Source organism: Pempheris klunzingeri, chromosome 13 (genome assembly GCF_042242105.1).
Source record: "Pempheris klunzingeri isolate RE-2024b chromosome 13, fPemKlu1.hap1, whole genome shotgun sequence".
In the NCBI taxonomy this organism is placed as follows: Eukaryota; Metazoa; Chordata; class Actinopteri; order Acropomatiformes; family Pempheridae; genus Pempheris; species Pempheris klunzingeri.
The window spans coordinates 13548343-13566851 of NC_092024.1; the positions used below are offsets into that span (position 1 = coordinate 13548343).

Consider the following 18509-nt stretch of genomic DNA (forward strand, 5'->3'; position numbering starts at 1 on the left):
GGAGAACAGGAAACAAGAGGCAGGAAACAAGGCGTGCATGTGTGTCCTGCTTTAACTCACAGCCAGTGTCCATTCATGTGTGTGTGTGCATGTTTATGTTTCCTTCTCTCTGTGCTGTTTGTGTCTCTGTATTTCACGGGACATGTGACACCCCTCTGATTTGCAGTGTCTGATGGCTGACTTTTATTTGTCAGACTTAGATCTCACTTGAAGTGTCTCTCCTCCCCGTGTGGATTAAGGTCAAACACTAAGAGGATTCAGGGCCGCAGAGTCAAAGTTACTCTGGTTTGTGTGTTGCTGAGGGGAGCCAGTGATGCCTTTGTTTTGTAATGTTTAAGTTGAAGGCCATCTCCCTAAGCGGTATACACTTTTTGAAGGTTTGCTGCTGAAGCAGCACGAGAATCCTAAAGCTCTAGCAGACTAGACGAACATAGATTGCACTTTAAAATGAATTTTCTCTCCATTGTGTCCAGTATATTTCCTTTAGTTGTTTGCAGTCATTTAGGCTTTTGATGGTCATGTAGTTTTGAACTGGGCGAATTTCCTGTGTGAACACACTGTGATTAAACTTAGACTGAAGCAGTGGTAAGTGAAGGAAATCTTTGTGGTTATCATTCAGTCATCTTACAAAGACACATTCCCCCCCCCAGCCTTGATCTCACACTTGAAGGTTGAAGATAACAGACTTGGAAAGTAATCTTATTCCCCCTCCTTCTGGTGCATTTGTAAGCTCTACGTTATGTGTGAATGTGGTTTGAATGCAGGAATATGTTGTGTAAATTCACTATTAACAGCCCTACGGTTTTCATGTTTGATATTCAAATAATCACCACTGTAAATTTGCATATGGCATCCATGTATTGTTACAAATAGGGCCTTTTCATTTTGTGTTTTGACCTTGTGACTGTAGTTTGCATCCTGTCAGTGTAAAGTCCATTTATTGGCTCTTTTTTTTTTCTAGATCCGAGGTTTAAGAAGTTTTTTATATATTTTTTAAATCAATTTTTGCCTTTGTGGATGCAACTGATTGGATTTTTGACCGTAAACAGCCATGAATCTTACCTCTCAGTGATTGTTTTTGCTCTGCTAATCAACCGTCCTCATGCTCGGCTGTTGGCCCTCACTGGGTAAAGACATCTATTGTAAACAAAGGTCATTGTTCTTATAATAGATGGGCCATATAAGAATAATATGAGATTACATTGTCTTCTTGCGTTCTCACATCTTGCATTCACTTTCAGTGGAAGCAGTGACAACATTCATTATGTTCACTCCATTTTAAGATCAGTTGCTTTAGATGCAAACCAGGTTTTCTTTTTCTTTTTGTCTTTTTTGTGCATTAGCACAGATGCATGGATGTTCCCCAAAGCGTCCAGTTCTTGTTCAAATTGGTAACATGCCTGAATTCTCCTGGCTAGAGATAAAGCATACATTTGATGAAATGTTATTAGAATAACAATCATGATTTCACTGGGACTGTTTTCATTTAGGCTGATAATCTGAGCTTTGTGTTACAAAATCCTTACCAGAGTTTGCTGTAGTGTATTGAGAAATGCCCAATGCAAGTAGTATCAACCAGACGTAACATGCTTGATAATGAAGCAATAAAAGCTTGACTGCTGCCAACGTATTATCGTAAGCACTAACATACAAGGATCTGTCTTTTGTTTAGTAAGTAAGAAATGATTGACTGGTATATGCAAATAAAAAGGAAAATTATCAACTGTGCAAAAGCAATCGAGATGGTCATTACAGGTTACCATGCCTGGTCTCTGGTGAGGTCGGCTCCACCAATGTGCTGAGTAGCTTTACCTGAACTCTGAGCCCTTGTCGAAGGCTGTATCAGCAGTTTCCAGCACGTAACCTCTCTGACATTTGACCTCAATCCCTGAAGCTAATAGGATACTCAGGCAAAGCGTCAGCACTTTTGCTTTGAAGAACCCGACGGTTTTAGAATTAATGACACGTGCCGAAACACAGCTTACACATTTCAATGAAGATGAAGAGGTTGTCAACAAAATATTCAGGCAAAAAATGATCCACTTGGTTCTCTGTGTCTTTCAGAGTCCAACTACTGCTCTCACCTACAGAATAAAGTCCTACAATCTGAATATACAGTTGAATGTATAAACCTGTGTTTTGGCAAAAAAACAACATAGTCCGTTTGCAATATGCTCCTGTCTAAGTTAGACTTCCAAATAATTCCCAAATGGTCGGTGACTTAGAAGCTTAGCTTAGCTTTAAAAATTGGTTACTTGTGATTGGTTACTTGTGATACAAAGGATTGTCCAAGAGTGGCCTTTGCCAGCACATCCCAAATGTTCATAATTCAATAGCATTGTGTCAGGATTAGCTACTTTTGCTTGGACACTGCATAGTCCAAACATACACAGACAGACTTGCGATGCTCTAAACTGTATTTTCAGACTGAGAAATGTAAAGTCACTTGGGATAGTGTAGTTTTCTCTAGAGACTGAAGGAGACAACTCCAGTCCTGTTCCAGAGGACTATTCTCTCTTACAAGATCAGAAGGTAGAATAAGAAATTGCTGGAAATCGAGCATACAGCAGGGGTGGGACAGGTCCCAGTCATGTCATGCAAATCAGTGATCAATGACACTGTAGATTCATTCTCATCCTTGTTTTTGTGGAATTTCACTTGTGGTTCTGTCAGTCATACCTAGCGACTTTGATATTAGTCTCCAGTGTCAAGTAAAAGACAATCGTCTATTGTTTACAGAAATATTATCGTGTTCAAAGGATTTCCATGACTTGCAGGGTTAAGGTAAGACTGAGGATATGAAGGGATGCAGGAAAATGCTGCTATGCAAATCAGGATGAGGTTCTCAACAAAAAAACACAATGGTGTCACTGAGATTTTCTTCCCAGTCGTTAAATTAACAGTACTGTTAACAACTTTTGTTTGTCGGCTGTGAGGAAAAGGTGAAATATATACGAGCCTGAGGGAACAAGCAGTGAAACCAGCATATAAGTAAATTCAGTTTGTTTGAAGTACCTCAGAAAAATGCAAAACTGTGTGCTGAACTTTGCATATCTATTTTAAGTCACACACACGCGCTTTTCTTTATTCATGTTGCCTCTCTTCCCGTTTCTGTCTATCACAGTTGTGTGGTCGTCGTGCTGACTGGAAGTAAGCCATGGAGGATGGGAAGCCAGTGTGGGCGCCCCACCCCACCGACGGGTTCCAGCTGGGCATGATCGTTGACATAGGAGCCGACACGCTCACCATAGAACCACTGAACCAGAGGGGCAAGGTGGGTCATCACACACAGGCATGTGCACATACCCCGGCCTTCCATTCACAGGCTGATGCTTGTTTACTGTCATGCGGCTCTGCAAGTTGATGAGCGCATTCGTTTAGTGGGTCACATAAATTGGGTGTTGTTTGCCTCAATCCCAGGAGGTTCCACACAGCATACACAGATGCATACACTGATGAGTTTGTGTACATGGAGTGTAGCAGTACAGTCAGTCTGTCAGAAATAAAAGCTTGTATTTTCTTCTAATTGTGTCTCAGTCTGTGTGAAGTGCGATTTCGGGTAGAAAGGCGTTAGCACAACAATGCGTAAAATGTGAGAAACATGAGAGACCACATGTACAGAGGCATGAATAAATAAAGAGAGCAGCAGCAGGTGCGCTGATAGTGTTGCCTAGAGGGAGAGCTGCTCATTAGGAGGTAAAGGCCACCTGTTACACCTGAGCCGTCACATGTTCCCAGCAAGCAGGCCTCTAATGTTTACAACAGACATGTACTGTAGCAGTCGCCTCTGCTGTTGTTTTGTTTGAAGGGTTCTCACCACAGCTAATGTATAGACCTCTCTCTGCTCAGACATTTCAGCTTGTTATAGCAGTAAAAGCACACAGTGTGAACATTAATCACAACTCTTCTTCTCCAGCGGCTTGTTTCACAGCAAGCTTTTTCAATTTGTCATAGCAGAATGTGTTCCTGTCAGTCATGACCGTGTTGCAGTGAACCAACATGAATACCAGGACCCTGAATCTGAATCAACTAATTGGAATTCAGCCATTGTCAATTTTATTATTTACACATGAGCTTTTCATCCAGTGACATGACAACATTAGCAAAGCCGGTGAGCCGGCCTGCGTAATACCAGCGCTGCGGTGCTTGAGCAGCAGTCGTTTTTAATGTTAAGAGTGGCACTTGTGTTTGACCAGTCAAGATGTCTACAATAAGAAAGGTGTATAACTGCATTTGATAGATCTTTGATTCACAAGAGCTTAATGAGTCTGTGGTAGAGAGCGATGTATGTTTAAATTCCCTGAATTGCAAAAACATCTACCCAAATCAAAATAAGACCAATTAATATATTAGCAGTGTAGTCAGAAAACCCAGTGTCTGCTTTCCAAATACAGTCTCACCTTTCTGAAAATTATTTTGAAACATTTCTGAAGGTACAACATTTTGTTTATAATAATATACACGTTTTTTTAAAACTGATACTGTACTTCTACTCTCAAGATGTCACCAGTTTCAAAAGACGCTCTGAATCAAAGTGCAATTATCTTACCCAAATGACAGATAACTGCATAACAGTAAGACTGCACCACACTGAATAACTCCTGAAGATGAATATTAAAGTTTTACTACACTGAGCTGGAGAACATTTGAATGAGTTTGAAGTGAGTCTCATTTGGAATTGCTACAAACTTTGAATGGTCACAATCAGTTCATTGCAAGGTATAAACTCTTTCCCACTCAGAGAGGGAATAAAAGGCCCATTGAGAGTCATTTTTTACTGTAGTGTAGAGCTCATTAGCGCCTCGGCTCAGTACACGACCCTCAGCCTGGCTGCCTCTTCTACTTTGTCAATTTTATTGGTCAGACATTTCTCACACGGTTATTGTTGTGGAAGGGCATGTCCACATTGAGCCAGGGTACTGTAGCAGGCACACAAAGCAGATTCTGTTTATGCTTGCAGCCTGTTTGTGGTAATAAACCATGCATCATAGCACAGACTGGGTCACACTCACAAACACAAGCAGCGGTATTGATATACGGAGTGTAATGAACATGAACATAAAGTGAGATCAAAATATTATTTATTATATTGGTATTCTGTGTATTGGAGGGAATAACCAAACACAGTCAATGTTCTGCTTTAATAATGCCGCTGGGTGTGATTGCCTTATTATAGGCGCGCCATCAAAACATTCCCTGGGCTTGTTTAAATGTCGGGGGTGGAGTTTGGCTGTTCAATAATACAGTGACTTGGTTGGTTCCCTACAAGATCAGCGCAGAGCACCCCCATCATCTCTTCTCTACCACACTCATGCACCACATACACTCACTTCCTCACTCAGGTGTTCAGATCCGGTTGCTCTCCCACCAAATAATTCATTACCCTGCCATGTCTCCCCTTGTTTCTCTCACAGCTGGCTTGTTCCATTGAGTTTATTTCCATTAACTCAGACTCTTAAACAATAGAGTGAGAATATCAGTAACTAATTTAGCCTGGGAACATGTCGCACCTAACATCATTACTGTGATCTTTAAGCGTGATGAATGATTCATGTTTATGCATGCTTGCTTAGCTTTTTATGATGTCTAATATGTCCCCCTTTTTTGAATGCTGATAAACATTTGTGTCTTAAGCATGTCCAAATGAATTATCTTGTACATAAAGTTGGCGAGGATCAGTAGATATTGTGCCACTTGTAGCACATCTATCTATCCTGACAATGACATTGTGTGAATGTTGGAATAAAGAAAGTTGTTCATGTTACAGACCTTTCTTGCTCCGATGAACCAAGTCTTCCCAGCAGAGGATGATGTCAACAAACACGTCGATGACAACTGTAAGTCAGCACACAGCTGGTGGTTTATTCAAGTTTTACAATATTTTTTGATGATTTTATTCTTAAGAATGTTTGTTTTCCAAGAAATCATCTCGCCTAATTCTCATTTTTGTCTGTTTTTAGGTTCCCTTATGTACTTGAATGAAGCCACTCTTCTCAACAATGTCAGAGTGCGGTACAATAAAGACCACATTTATGTAAGTTTTCTTCTCCCACTGTACTAGTCTGCATTAGCGCTTGTCCTTCATATATGTGCTCTTGCAAAAGCTTTAAGCCACTATGATCCAGTTGCATCATACGGAGATACAATAACAGGTTGAGGACAGAAGGAGAGAGGATCCCTGTCCTTGTTCCCCTTGGGGAAAAGTACCAGGTGGTAAAGAGGGAAGGGAAACTAGAAAAGGGTCACAAAGTCAGACTGGCAAACCCAACCCTGATCCCAGTCACTCAGTTAGGAAATGAGGGACAGCTGGTAGATGGGAAAAGCAAGGTAGGGAAACAAGTTAAGGTGTGTCTCAGCAGCCTTCACTGAGCAAAATGAGCCTTCATTGTCTCTCATTATTCAATAATTAATATGTATTCATTAACCTTGTGTAAATGGAGTAACTTTAATCATACCTTTATTTGTATTTCTTACAGACTTATGTGGCCAATATCCTGATAGCTGTGAATCCTTACTATGACATTCCCAAACTGTACAGCTCTGAATCCATCAAGTCGTACCAGGGGAAGTCACTGGGAACTCTGCCACCTCACGTCTATGCTATAGGTGAGCGGTCCCACCTTCTAATCACTGTTAAGTAGGAGCCTAACACAACCTACTGGAAGCTGAAGTGATATTACTTAAAAAAGACAACAGTTTGAAGTGCATTACTTATTAAAACTGATAATGCTAATGGTTCCTTCTAAAGAGGCTTTGGTGTTGATCTTCAGTCCATTTTAATGGAAACCTTGTTGCTTTAGTTTATTAAGTGAGTCAAGAATGACAGACCTCCTCAATGTTTCTTCTCGAAGACGACTTAATGTGCATTAACATTATGCATAACTTTTTTTTTTTTAGCTGACAAAGCCTACAGGGACATGAAGGTTCTCAAGATGAGTCAGTCCATCATAGTTTCTGGTGAATCTGGTGCTGGAAAGACTGAAAACACCAAGTTTGTTCTCAGGTATGAGCCCACATGAATCATCTTGCATCCCGTTTTCAACTTCCTCTCACACTCACTCTCTCTCCCCCTCTGATTTTCTACACCATTTAGTATCTTGTAAACAAACAATTAGAAGTTCTCCACCGTACTTTGACTGCACCTCACTGAGAGTTACTGATGAGAACTAATTAAATAGATGATCAGTGGAGGCAGTAATACAACAGTAAACTTTGTTGTAGCTGCAAGTGATGTCCCATTCCATGACATCAACTACCTATCTGTTTATAGAGGAATGCCCTAAAATGACTATTAATTTAGATTACTACTACTGCAGCCGCATGTCTAGCTTGGTTGTCTTTGTCTTTTAAACTGTTTTTATCTTGCGGTTATTTACTATATATATTAATTGTTAATGTAATCCAAATGTTCTCTCCACCTTGTAGATATCTCACTACAACATATGGAACTGGTCAAGATATTGACGAGAGAATTGTAGAAGGTAATAACAAACTTGTAACGGTCGATACTGTGTGTTCTGTACGGTTGCAGTGCGATCCTGATTCTGTTTATCACATTTCATATCGCAGCAAATCCTCTTCTTGAGGCCTTTGGGAATGCAAAGACAGTCCGGAATAATAACAGTAGTCGCTTTGGGAAGTTTGTGGAAATCCACTTCAATGAGAAGGTAACAGATGATCACTGAATGCGCCTTAGGTTGGTCTGTCACTTTCTGTTTGTGGACCATGAATTTTAAAATGTGACTTTGTTTTTTTTTTTTTGTGCCATCAGAATGCCGTTGTGGGCGGATTCGTCTCCCATTACTTGCTAGAGAAGTCGAGGATTTGCATGCAAAGTAACGATGAGAGGAACTACCACATCTTCTACAGGCTGTGTGCCGGGGCGTCCGAGGACATAAAGAAGAAACTGCACCTGGACTCTCCGGACAGCTTCAGGGTCAGTGGGCTTAGACAGACACCAGGGTCTCCGAAAAATATCATATACTATATTGTGAGCCAAGATAAAATTAAGATCACTTAAACTGTTTATTTTTGAAAGCTGTTTTTATGAAATGGACGATTTTGAGTAGACATATGTTGGCAGTTCTATAGAAGCCCACTAGGTGTCACATGAGCTCATTTTTAAGGTCTTCCCAACTGAGATCAAAATCCCCTCAGTAACAAAATATTTCACAACTGAATTTTTTCCTTTTAATGGAATTATGAGCACAACAGGGGCAAAGTCCGAGAGCATAAAGAAGTTTACCCCAGCTTTTATTTTCTTCTACATGCTCTCCAAAGCAGCGCTTAATGGAACAACAAGCAGCTCAAGCTGTTCCTTTAGGTGTTTATCATGGTGTCATCATATCCGTTCCCTGAGGTGACACCCACATCAACAGAGGCAATTACTTCATGCGATTCACTACTCAGCTGTGGAGCAATACTGGAAGACAGCAAAGTAAATCTTGTAGATGATGAAAATCAATACAAATATCCCCAAAGGGTTTACCACCAGGGATGAAATACATTTAAACTGTGGCTGAATTTAATTTATCAAAATACTAATTATGTTTGAATGTTTTTAAGCTGATTTCTCTCTGTTGCAGTACCTGAACCGAGGATGCACCAGATACTTTTCCACTAAAGACTCCGATAAACAAATCATGCAGAACCGCAAGAGTCCTGAGGTAATGTCACGTTCTTTTTCTGGTTTAATCACTTCAACCCAGTACATGATTATTTTGGACATTTGTATTTAAACCATTTGCCATCTGAATGGCAACATATTTTTCATGAGGGAGCAAAGAACATATTGTAATGCAAGGCTTTAAGCGTCTTCCTTTTACAATAAAGAATTTAGATGGATCCATATTATTCTCTTCCCAGTAATGATGAGTAAGCACTGGACTGAACGCAATTCCCCGACCACAATGTAACGAAATCAGGTGCAAATGTGAAGTGATGTGCAGGAACTGGTCAAAAAGAATATTTCACGCCAAGGAATTAGTTCAGCTCTATGAATTTGATTAATTATGTATGGCATGAAAAAGAACTGGAGCCTTGTTGAGTTTGCACTGCAAAGCCTGCAGGAGATGTGAAATTAATATCATGAAACAATTAGAAGAATAAGTGTGACATGTTGCTTTCTCAGGGACTAATTATACCTGTTCGTTCACTTCTTGTGTTCTTAGATAGAAATATGTCTTATTTCATGGTAATCAAAGTTTCAGGAAAATTAGGTGAGATGGTGGTAAACAAAGGAGGTGGTTTCCATTCTCTATTAATGGATTTACTCATAATGGGTTTATTTAATTTAAGTTTTTACCTTATAGGCCAATCATGACCTCTGTGCTTTGATTGTTATATGCAAGCCACTTCCCCTTGTGCTTTCGTGCCGAAACAGTGTAATCATACTGATAACTTGTTTTGTTTGTAGCAGTTCAGAGACAGCTGGTGTTCGATTAGCTGTGGCTCAGTTTCATTGTCTACTCTTTGTCCTAATCTTTTAAAGCAATGTATTTTCCTCTTGAAAGTGCAGTTTGAAAGGTGATCCATATTCCATCTCTCCCAATCTATATTTTTAAGAGACATTATATATATATATATATATATATATATACACACACACATATACACACACACACACACACACACACAGACTATTTTTAGACTTACAATAAAGGATTTTTATTATACTATAGACGTCAACTACATATTAGATGTGAAAGGGTTGTGGTTAAACATTCTTACTATGTGATTACAAAATCACTACCAGTATTTTCATGATGGACACACTATAAGCTGTGTGGTTTTAGATACATTTTGTGTTGATATGTTGCTAATTAAGTCATTGTACATCTGTCTGTCCTTCCATGTGTCTGTGTTACACAGGACAATAAGGTGATGTTTCCTTTCTTATCAGGGCTTTGTGCTCCCCGCTCTTTATTCTATTTTTCTCTAAAGTAAACACTGGTACTCTGGTTTAACGTGCTGCTGTTTGTAGTGCAAACAGGAAATAAGAGTGCATGCTTCTTCTTTGTCTGCATGTGACTGCCAGGTTTTCTTTGGGACTGTGTGGTGCTTGGATAGAAAAATACAAAGGGTGTTTGCTTAATTAGTCTTTTTCAGTCATACAATGCAGGGCTGCACAGTTATTATACATTTTCTATAGATCACAGCCAAGGCTGATATTTTATTCTGAGGCTCACGGTTTTAAAAAAAAAAAAAAATAGTCAACAAGTAAATAAAACATGAAAAAGGTGCTATTGAAGCACTTTGTCCTCCTCAATACAAAGAAATATGAATAGTCTCTCATTTTACATCTCATTTAACCAGCAGTAGACTGTTAGTAATAACTGTGCAAGCCTTGCTAATTCTCCCACTGTATGATTCATCTAGCACTTTGACTAGTAATGAATCTTGAAGTGTCTATACCTGCGACATTTCACACTACCTTTTCTGTTTTCATCATCCCTGAGATATCACACTTGCTCTGTTTTTTTTCTTAAACTGTATGAATACAGTTCTTGTTAAGGCATTAGGAGACCAGGCTACTGTTGCCGAGCAGCCTTTAGCTCATAGAATGGTTTGCTTGCTGTGTGCTGTTGGTGGAGGTTCAACACGTGACTGTAAAACATTTTGTTTGTTTTTTTTTTAAACATGCAAAGTCCAAACACGTGGCTTTTATAGTTAGATGTGGGCTGTTGGATCCCCTCCAGTTCAATTTAGAATCAGATTTACTCAATATTTAAAGACAATTCACTAAATTATAGAACATCAGTTGGCATTCGTGAGCAGGACTTTGTTTTAGTAAATCATGATTTGAACTGAATTCTCACATATTTTCCATTTCTCCTCTGATCTTGACTTTTGACTGACTCGCTCATGTGTTTTGTAGCATGTAAAGGTCGGTGCTCTGAAGGACCCTCTTCTTGATGACCTGGGTGACTTTAACAGGATGTGTGTTGCCATGAAGAAGATAGGTCTGGACGACACTGAGAAGCTGGACCTGTTCAGGGTGGTTGCTGGCGTTCTGCATTTGGGCAACATTGACTTTGAAGAAACAGGGAGCTCCTCAGGTCAGACGAATGCGGAAATTTCACATGTTTGCAGCATTATTAGAATAATTTGGGAGATAATTAGGCGCTGTTAGATTGACTGTTTCACCACATTGTGTCTGTTTCTGTTGTTTTTCTGTTTCTGTGAGCATTCATGTTTTTATCTTGACCCTCCCCTGAGCCACAAATATTTTTTCCTTGGGCCTAAATGAGTGATTGTGGGGAAATGCATGATGCTCCCTCCACCATAAATAACCATATTGTATACTATTCACACCAAATGTCTGTAGTATTGGAGCCGATGCCACAAGCAAACAGCATTGAAGGAGTGAGAGTCATCACCAGGACAAACAGCTCATTTCTTAAGCAAAATGCAAATCCTCCTTACCAATAATCGCATCATCACACAAGATGTGTGCGCACTTAAGCAGAATATGGGTGCATGACAGCCACCCCTCCTACCACACAAAACCAACAAAATTTAACAAGCCTAAGCCCATTGCAGCGCACGCACAGCCAGCATTACTAAACCGTAACATACACATTAGTGGCAGAAGCAGGCAGAATAAAATCAGTTGGCACAGAGGCTGTTATTAGACTTTAAAAACCCTTTGGTGATCGCATTAAGGAAAGTTACTTGAAAACGAAATCCTGGATTTGGAAAAAGCCTTGGTTTTGTGCACCAAATTAGCTGTGGCGTAGATCGACCTTGCCGATTAACTTAACTTTTCATGAAACGTTATTCTTGAGAACGGCATGGATAATCCTCACTAGCCCTGGTGTTACTCCTGGGTCCAGTGAGGTTAAGGTACAGGTGGGGCACAACAAGTTTAGTGAGTCACTTCACCATACAGTAGAAAAAATGTAAAAAATCTGTTTAGAATACATGCCAAATACAAGATGCATGGCCCCGTCCAAGCCAAAATACATAACATAAGTCTCCTTTGCTGAAAATAATTCTTTGATGTGTCTTCCCTATTTTGCAGACTACCCCAGTAATTAAAGAACAGTCCCCAAGGCCTTCTAATTTTTCTGCTGTCAAGAATAAGAAACACTTTATTTCCTCTATGCCAAGGATTTTCCCTGAAAGACTCACTCAACAGCAGGGAGCATGAACACTAATTATAAAATCTTTTTTTTCAATTAATGTGAGCACATTTTAGAATTCCACAGATGTGTGTTAAAGTGTTAGATCCGTGATAAAAATACCGTTGAATAGATCTACTCTTCTTGGATATCACCACCAGTTAGTCTCAAAAGATGATAACCCTGGTAGCCAAGATCCGCCTCTCTCTGGACGATTTCTTAAGGCATGTATGTCTCACCGTTTGTTGCAGGTGGTTGTGTCCTGAAGAATCAATCAGGCCAGACGCTAGAGTACTGTGCTGATCTACTGGGTCTGGACCAGGAGGATTTACGTGTCAGTCTCACAACCAGGGTGATGCTCACTACAGCAGGGGGCGCCAAAGGAACAGTTATCAAGTGAGAACAACAGCACTCGGCCTCAAAGATCTGTGACTCTTTCCAACTTCTTTTGAAAATGTTTTTGTCTGAATAATCCCGTTAGTTCATTCAGAAGAAGAAGAAGAAGAATTGTTTTCTTACAATCAGACTCTTTGCGTGAAGGCAGTAAGTTCGTCATACTCATGACCGGTATGAAAATAGCTAATAATCCTAGATAGACCAACTAGAATGGAAGTGACATGGGCAGTGATTAGGCAGTTGTTGCTGTGCAGTATTATCCTGCAAAGTATTAATATGTCCTAACTGTACATGAAGAGGTGGGATTAAATCTTGACACTAGATGAAACCTTTTATTTTATGGTCCTATAGTAAAGAGTATTATTCTACTTCTTCCTTGCGGGTGTTTTGTGACTCTCAAACATTGCTAAATCACTCACAGCTTATGGAAAACGGACACAGTAGCACAAGTCTAGACTGATTTTTCTTTTTTTTTCTTAAATATTTTGCTCAGGTAAACTGTACTTGTACATGATTGCATGTGGTGCAGTATTGGCACTGCTCCTGTGTACTTTGGTGGTGATGTGGTGCTTGAGTGATGGGGCCAGGTTTGATAGATAAATATTTCAGGAGGCCCAGATGCTGGCCTGGCCTGGAAGTGTTTTCTCCACATAAATAATGCAGCCTGTATCTGAAGAGGCAGGCAAGCATGGCTGCAGTACAGTAAAGGCCTGGTGTCTGAGGAGCAGGTGGGGTGAAGGGGGCTGGGCTTTGTCATTAAGCCCGAGACAGATCCACAATACCCCTGGGAGTTTGAGGGCTAAGGGGGTGGATGTGGGGGTGCGGGTGGGGGGTGGGGGGGGGGTGGACATGATAGTTCCGGGGATGACTGAGTGTCTAAGTAGTCTGATATCAAACATTGCATGGGATAAAAATCCCTGTCGCTGAGATGACTCTAAGGATGTTGTGTTTTTTAAGACTCACTGCATTTAACTCATGTCTCAGTGAAATAGAGAAAACGTGCTCTAGATGAGTGGACTACCTTAGCCTTTGAATATTCCTGGAGGATGAGGGATTTTTCTTTTTTTCTTATGAGGGCTGGGTGAGTGGAATATGAAAACAAAAAAGTGGTTAACGACCTATTGTAGCAAAACACAGACCTTTCTAATTTTAAATTCACCTGCTTCCCAGCTGGGACAGCTGAGTTGAACTCTGGGTCACGGTGGAACTGCGCTTTGTCCCTACACTCAACCGCCCTAAATAATTAAAAAATAAGTTGTGTTAAAGCATCATTAGGGATTCTAGAAGAGTTCAAGGTTCTTATTCTAGTTTTAATATCTCATCTTTGGCTCTAAAACTATAACATTAAAACGATTGCCTAGCTTGACAGTAGAGATCAGAGGGGGAACTATATGCAGCAAGAAATGTCACATCAACGCAGATAAACTTCTGCTGCCACGTGAAAATTGGGTTGATTAGAAAAAAAATAATAAAAGGGAGTAGTTTAATAAGAGACTAGCTTGTCCCACTTTCGGACTGTCTCTCACTGCCCCACTTTGTGTTTCCCTCCAGGGTGCCTCTTAAGGTGGAACAAGCGAACAATGCCCGTGATGCCCTGGCCAAGGCAGTGTACAGCCGCCTCTTCGATCATGTGGTCAACCGAGTAAACCAGTGTTTCCCCTTCGAGACATCTTCCAACTTCATCGGAGTGTTGGACATCGCCGGGTTTGGTAATAAAATGCAGTTAGTGTTCAATAAAATGTGAAAGTTTCATTTAAACGTAATGTAATGTGTGTATTTAGCCTCACATAACTGATACATAACAGACAAACCACAAATATGGGTTTCTGCAGCTTCCCAGATTGACGGAATTTGCTGCTGTGTAACAATCTGTGTTTTTCATTGGATCGTTTAGAATTCAATCTACTAAAGAGACACTTGTTTGTGCAGCTTGTTTCTTAATATAAGTACCTTAATGCATCCACACACTTAATTACAGGGGCTCTTGCTTGAGAATTAATTTCCCCCAACTGTCATAATTAACACAGGCTTTGCAAAATATTTCATTTTGGAAAATTAATTAAAATGGGTGTTTTTTTTCATGCTTCTTCTCTTTTTTTTCCTCCTCTTAGAGTATTTTGAACATAACAGCTTTGAGCAGTTCTGTATCAATTATTGCAATGAGAAGCTGCAGCAGTTCTTCAACGAGCGTATTCTGAAAGAGGTGGGTGAGCAGCTTGTGGATTTAGGTGATTTACTTCTTTATCTTGGGAAACATGTCATGTCACTCACAAGCCAGGGGGAAGTGGTTGGCACACCAAGCTTCTCTGTGTCTCCTCTCTGTTGTCTCACTTAGGTTTATTTTCTCCGTCTCTCCTGCGCTCTCTCATTAGAATGCTAATTTCTCAAGGGACATGATGAGGCTTGTTTCTCTCCAGTGATCTCTTAGCGTTATTCTCTTCCAAGGTCTCCAATTAATGTGCCACCATTCTAGTTTAAGCCTCTTTCTCATTATCTGAATCATGTGTTGTCGGTTTGATTTTGGTTTGGTTTTTTTTTGAGGTGGATTATGATTTGAAGAAGCAGAAAATGTAAATTAATTTCCAGAATGCTGTTTTTAGTTTTGATTTTTGACGTTGGGTAATGTGTGTGCAGGAGCAAGAGCTATATCAAAGAGAAGGGCTGGGAGTGAATGAGGTGCATTATGTTGACAACCAGGACTGCATAGGTAAGTCTCTGCCAGCTTCCCTCCTAACACCTTGTTGATCCTCAAACTATGCTGCTTTTAAAAATTTCACTGCTTCTCTGTCTGCATGGTCACTTGTCAAAAATTCAAAACATTTTCCTAAAAAGGTCAGAATTATGTAAAAAATTACAATGCATACTACAAAATTAGTGCTGGACTTTGATCATATCCCCATTTAAAGCTGATAAGATGTTTGACTTCAGCTGATGTATGTGTGTAGGAGTATGTGTGTTGATATCTGTACCTTGGGTAATTTTCAGAAGTGAAAACAGGACCATCAAGTGACACTCTGGGACATCATTAAGATGAAGTATTGCTTCTGAGGGTCTGTCGTGCCAAACACAAAATGACTGACAGAGATGTGGCCTTCTGTTGAGCCCACACACCACAAATGTACTGAGGGTGGTTCAAGTGTAACATCAGCTCACCCACATGGCATTCATTTGGGCCTTCCCTTGTGCTCTGGGCTACACGTCAGAGCAGCGAAAATACACCTGTCAGGGGGACAAAAATACCAAACTTGTCATTATCTAAGAAGCTAGCATATCCATGTGTCTGACGGGAGCAAGCCTAATGAGTATTTGTGGGTTTTATATTCCCTTTTGTGTCGGAAGAACCTGGTGAAATAATGCCCCCATGTTTTTGTTGTCCCTGTCTTCGAATGAATCCACGAATTAATGGGATGAAGTAGTCAGCGTATCAAGGTGAAGCAGTTTGATTTGTATTTCAAAGGCTGTGATTATTCAGGTGCGAGGTTAACTGACAGCCGTGAATACCATTTATGACTTGCAAATGACCGTTTGGGTTGGCCATTAATTCACTCATCAATCTTCAGGATTTATGCACAGGTGCTTGTTCATGCAAATTTTTTCTGAGGTCCTTGGCTATTAGATTATACTCCAAACACAACATGCTGTATGAATAATTCAGATATATGGCTAAATGAGCATCCTGATGAACATGTTTTGTGCTTTGAATATTCACATCAAGGAAACGGTAAACAGTGGAAATTTCCAATAAATTAAACTGAATGTTTAGTGATTTTGTAACTTCTGTATCATAATGGCCACTGAAATACTCATCTAACATCCTCCTAAATACCTTAGTAGGGATTCATATGTTTTGCTGTTAGAAATAGAAGCATTTAATGGAACTTGCATATTGGGGTTTTGTTGACTAATGTGGCCTCTTGGGCATTAGGATATTACTTTTCATATTGGTGCTTTACTGTGCATTGTAGAGCTGGACTTAAACATACAGCATAATAATGTTACTGATGCGCATATAATTGTTGTTTCCAGACCTAGTGGAAGCAAGGTTGGTGGGAGTCCTTGACATTTTGGATGAAGAGAACCGCCTTCCTCAGCCCAGTGACCAACACTTTGCACTGGCTGTTCACAACAAGCATAAAGACCACTTCAGGCTGACGGTCAGACCTCTTAGCTGTCACCCTTCCTCTCCCTCTCGCTCGCTCCCTGTCACTCTTATTCTCTCTTTCCCTCTGTCTTTGCTCTCTCTCCAGTATTCTGCTATTATTCTCTTTCATTGTGTACTGAGTTCTTTTGTTAGACAGGGCAGCGATGTTGCTGCACATTGGTTTTGTCATTGTTATCATCTTTACTAAAACTGCCTGTTTTCAACAGCAATATTGTGGATGACGCACAGTCCCAGTCCCTCCCTATGCCTCTGTCATTGTCACTATTGTTTGTCACTCTGCCTCTATCTCTGCAAGCATGAAATCCTTTTATAACTGTAGCCTTGACACCAATTCAAGCTTAAGATTAGAGATGGCTAGCTGCAGCCACACTCTCTTGCAGGGAGAGTTATTACTCAAATAAAGATTATTCTGTACATTTAATAGACTGAAATACATTCATCTTAATTTACAGTCCTTGAATCTGGTGTGAGATTTCTGCTTTACAGTTATAAGGATCATTTACAGTACTTCACTGCACTAATGAAGCTAATGTAGCTTTAAAATGGTGGTTGTTACTTTTTTTTTTCCTGAAGAATAATGTTGGTTATGGATTTGTCAGGTCCTTTATAATACTTGAGCCAGATAAGGCAAATGTGGCATTTGGAAAATATCACAACTTGTAAATCCATAGAAGTACACATGTTAAATAACCACAAATTACCGTACAGTGAGAATATGCCTGTATCTGTTGTACACTTTCTGGCTTTATCGCTGGATCTCACGACATTTAATTGATCTAAATGTTTCACTCTTCCCAACCAGCCTTCCTCATTCAATAGTGGTGTGGATAAACAAGAATCTGCTGTAGTGATGGTGATGGATAGGACTAGAGTGAGATCAATATGTGTGTTTTAGCATGTCATGTCATTAACTTTGATTTCTTTCTTCCTCTCCCACTTAGGTTCCCAGGAAGTCAAAGTTGACCATTCACAGGAATCTCCGGGATGACGAGGGCTTCATCATCAGGCACTTTGCCGGAGCAGTCTGCTATGAAACGGTCATTTTTAACAAAGATCTTATTATATAGGGCTGATTGGACAGTGAATTTACTAGCATTTAAAGCTAAATAAAACTTCAACAATTTTCATTGTTAATTGATCTTGTGAGTGTTTTCAGATTAATCTATTGTTTGTTTGATCTACAAAATGCCATAAGAAGTTAAATTGTTCGCCTTGGTTTGCAAACAGTCCAAAATGTCTTAAATGATCAATCGATTATAAAAATATTTGCAGATTGATCCTCTGTCAGTCAACTAATAGATCAATTGACTAATCATTCCATCGCTAATACATTTCAATCATAGTTAAAACTGTTGATGTGTGTTTTATTCTGCAGGGACTGAGGCATTCTTAATTTGTTTTTGCATTTAGTTCATCTGTATAAAAGTCTGCCTTTACATAAATGTAAGCTTTTGTGTCTGTGTGTGTGTGTGTCTGTGTGTCCACAGACTCGTTTTGTTGAGAAGAATAATGATGCCCTCCACATGTCCTTGGAGAGCTTAGTGTGTGAATCCAAAGACAAATTTATTCGAGAGCTGTTTGAGAACTCCAACACCGCCAAGGACTCCAAACAGAAGGCGGGCAAACTCAGCTTTATCAGCGTTGGCAATAAGTTCAAGGTCAGAATGACAGTTAAAATTTGTCCCTGAACCTAAATGCAAGCTGGTCTATTTTATTTTATGATATAATGCTTAATATAATAATTTAATTCTTATATTATTTCTATTATGTATTGCAAATAACAGTAAGCAGATAAAATGTGTTTAAATCTAAATGTACTTTTTACCTAT

The 18509-nt window shown here is 39.8% G+C and overlaps 1 protein-coding gene across 2 annotated transcripts in view; it reads left to right on the plus strand.

Moving 5' to 3' along the window:
• Positions 1-3132: 3132 nt before the first annotated feature.
• The window catches only part of myo6b (myosin VIb), a 34280-nt gene continuing 18903 nt past the window's right edge, over positions 3133-18509 (plus strand). For both annotated transcript variants that reach the window (XM_070842018.1, XM_070842019.1), the window contains exons 1-17: positions 3133-3274; positions 5768-5837; positions 5961-6034; positions 6477-6606; positions 6898-7003; positions 7426-7481; positions 7570-7667; positions 7772-7936; positions 8586-8666; positions 10877-11057; positions 12374-12518; positions 14070-14227; positions 14630-14721; positions 15153-15225; positions 16545-16672; positions 17622-17717; positions 18168-18338. In XM_070842018.1, coding sequence (XP_070698119.1) covers positions 3158-3274; positions 5768-5837; positions 5961-6034; positions 6477-6606; positions 6898-7003; positions 7426-7481; positions 7570-7667; positions 7772-7936; positions 8586-8666; positions 10877-11057; positions 12374-12518; positions 14070-14227; positions 14630-14721; positions 15153-15225; positions 16545-16672; positions 17622-17717; positions 18168-18338 — 1941 coding nt within the window. In that variant the 5' untranslated portion in view covers positions 3133-3157. The remainder of the gene's footprint in view (positions 3275-5767; positions 5838-5960; positions 6035-6476; positions 6607-6897; positions 7004-7425; positions 7482-7569; positions 7668-7771; positions 7937-8585; positions 8667-10876; positions 11058-12373; positions 12519-14069; positions 14228-14629; positions 14722-15152; positions 15226-16544; positions 16673-17621; positions 17718-18167; positions 18339-18509) is intronic.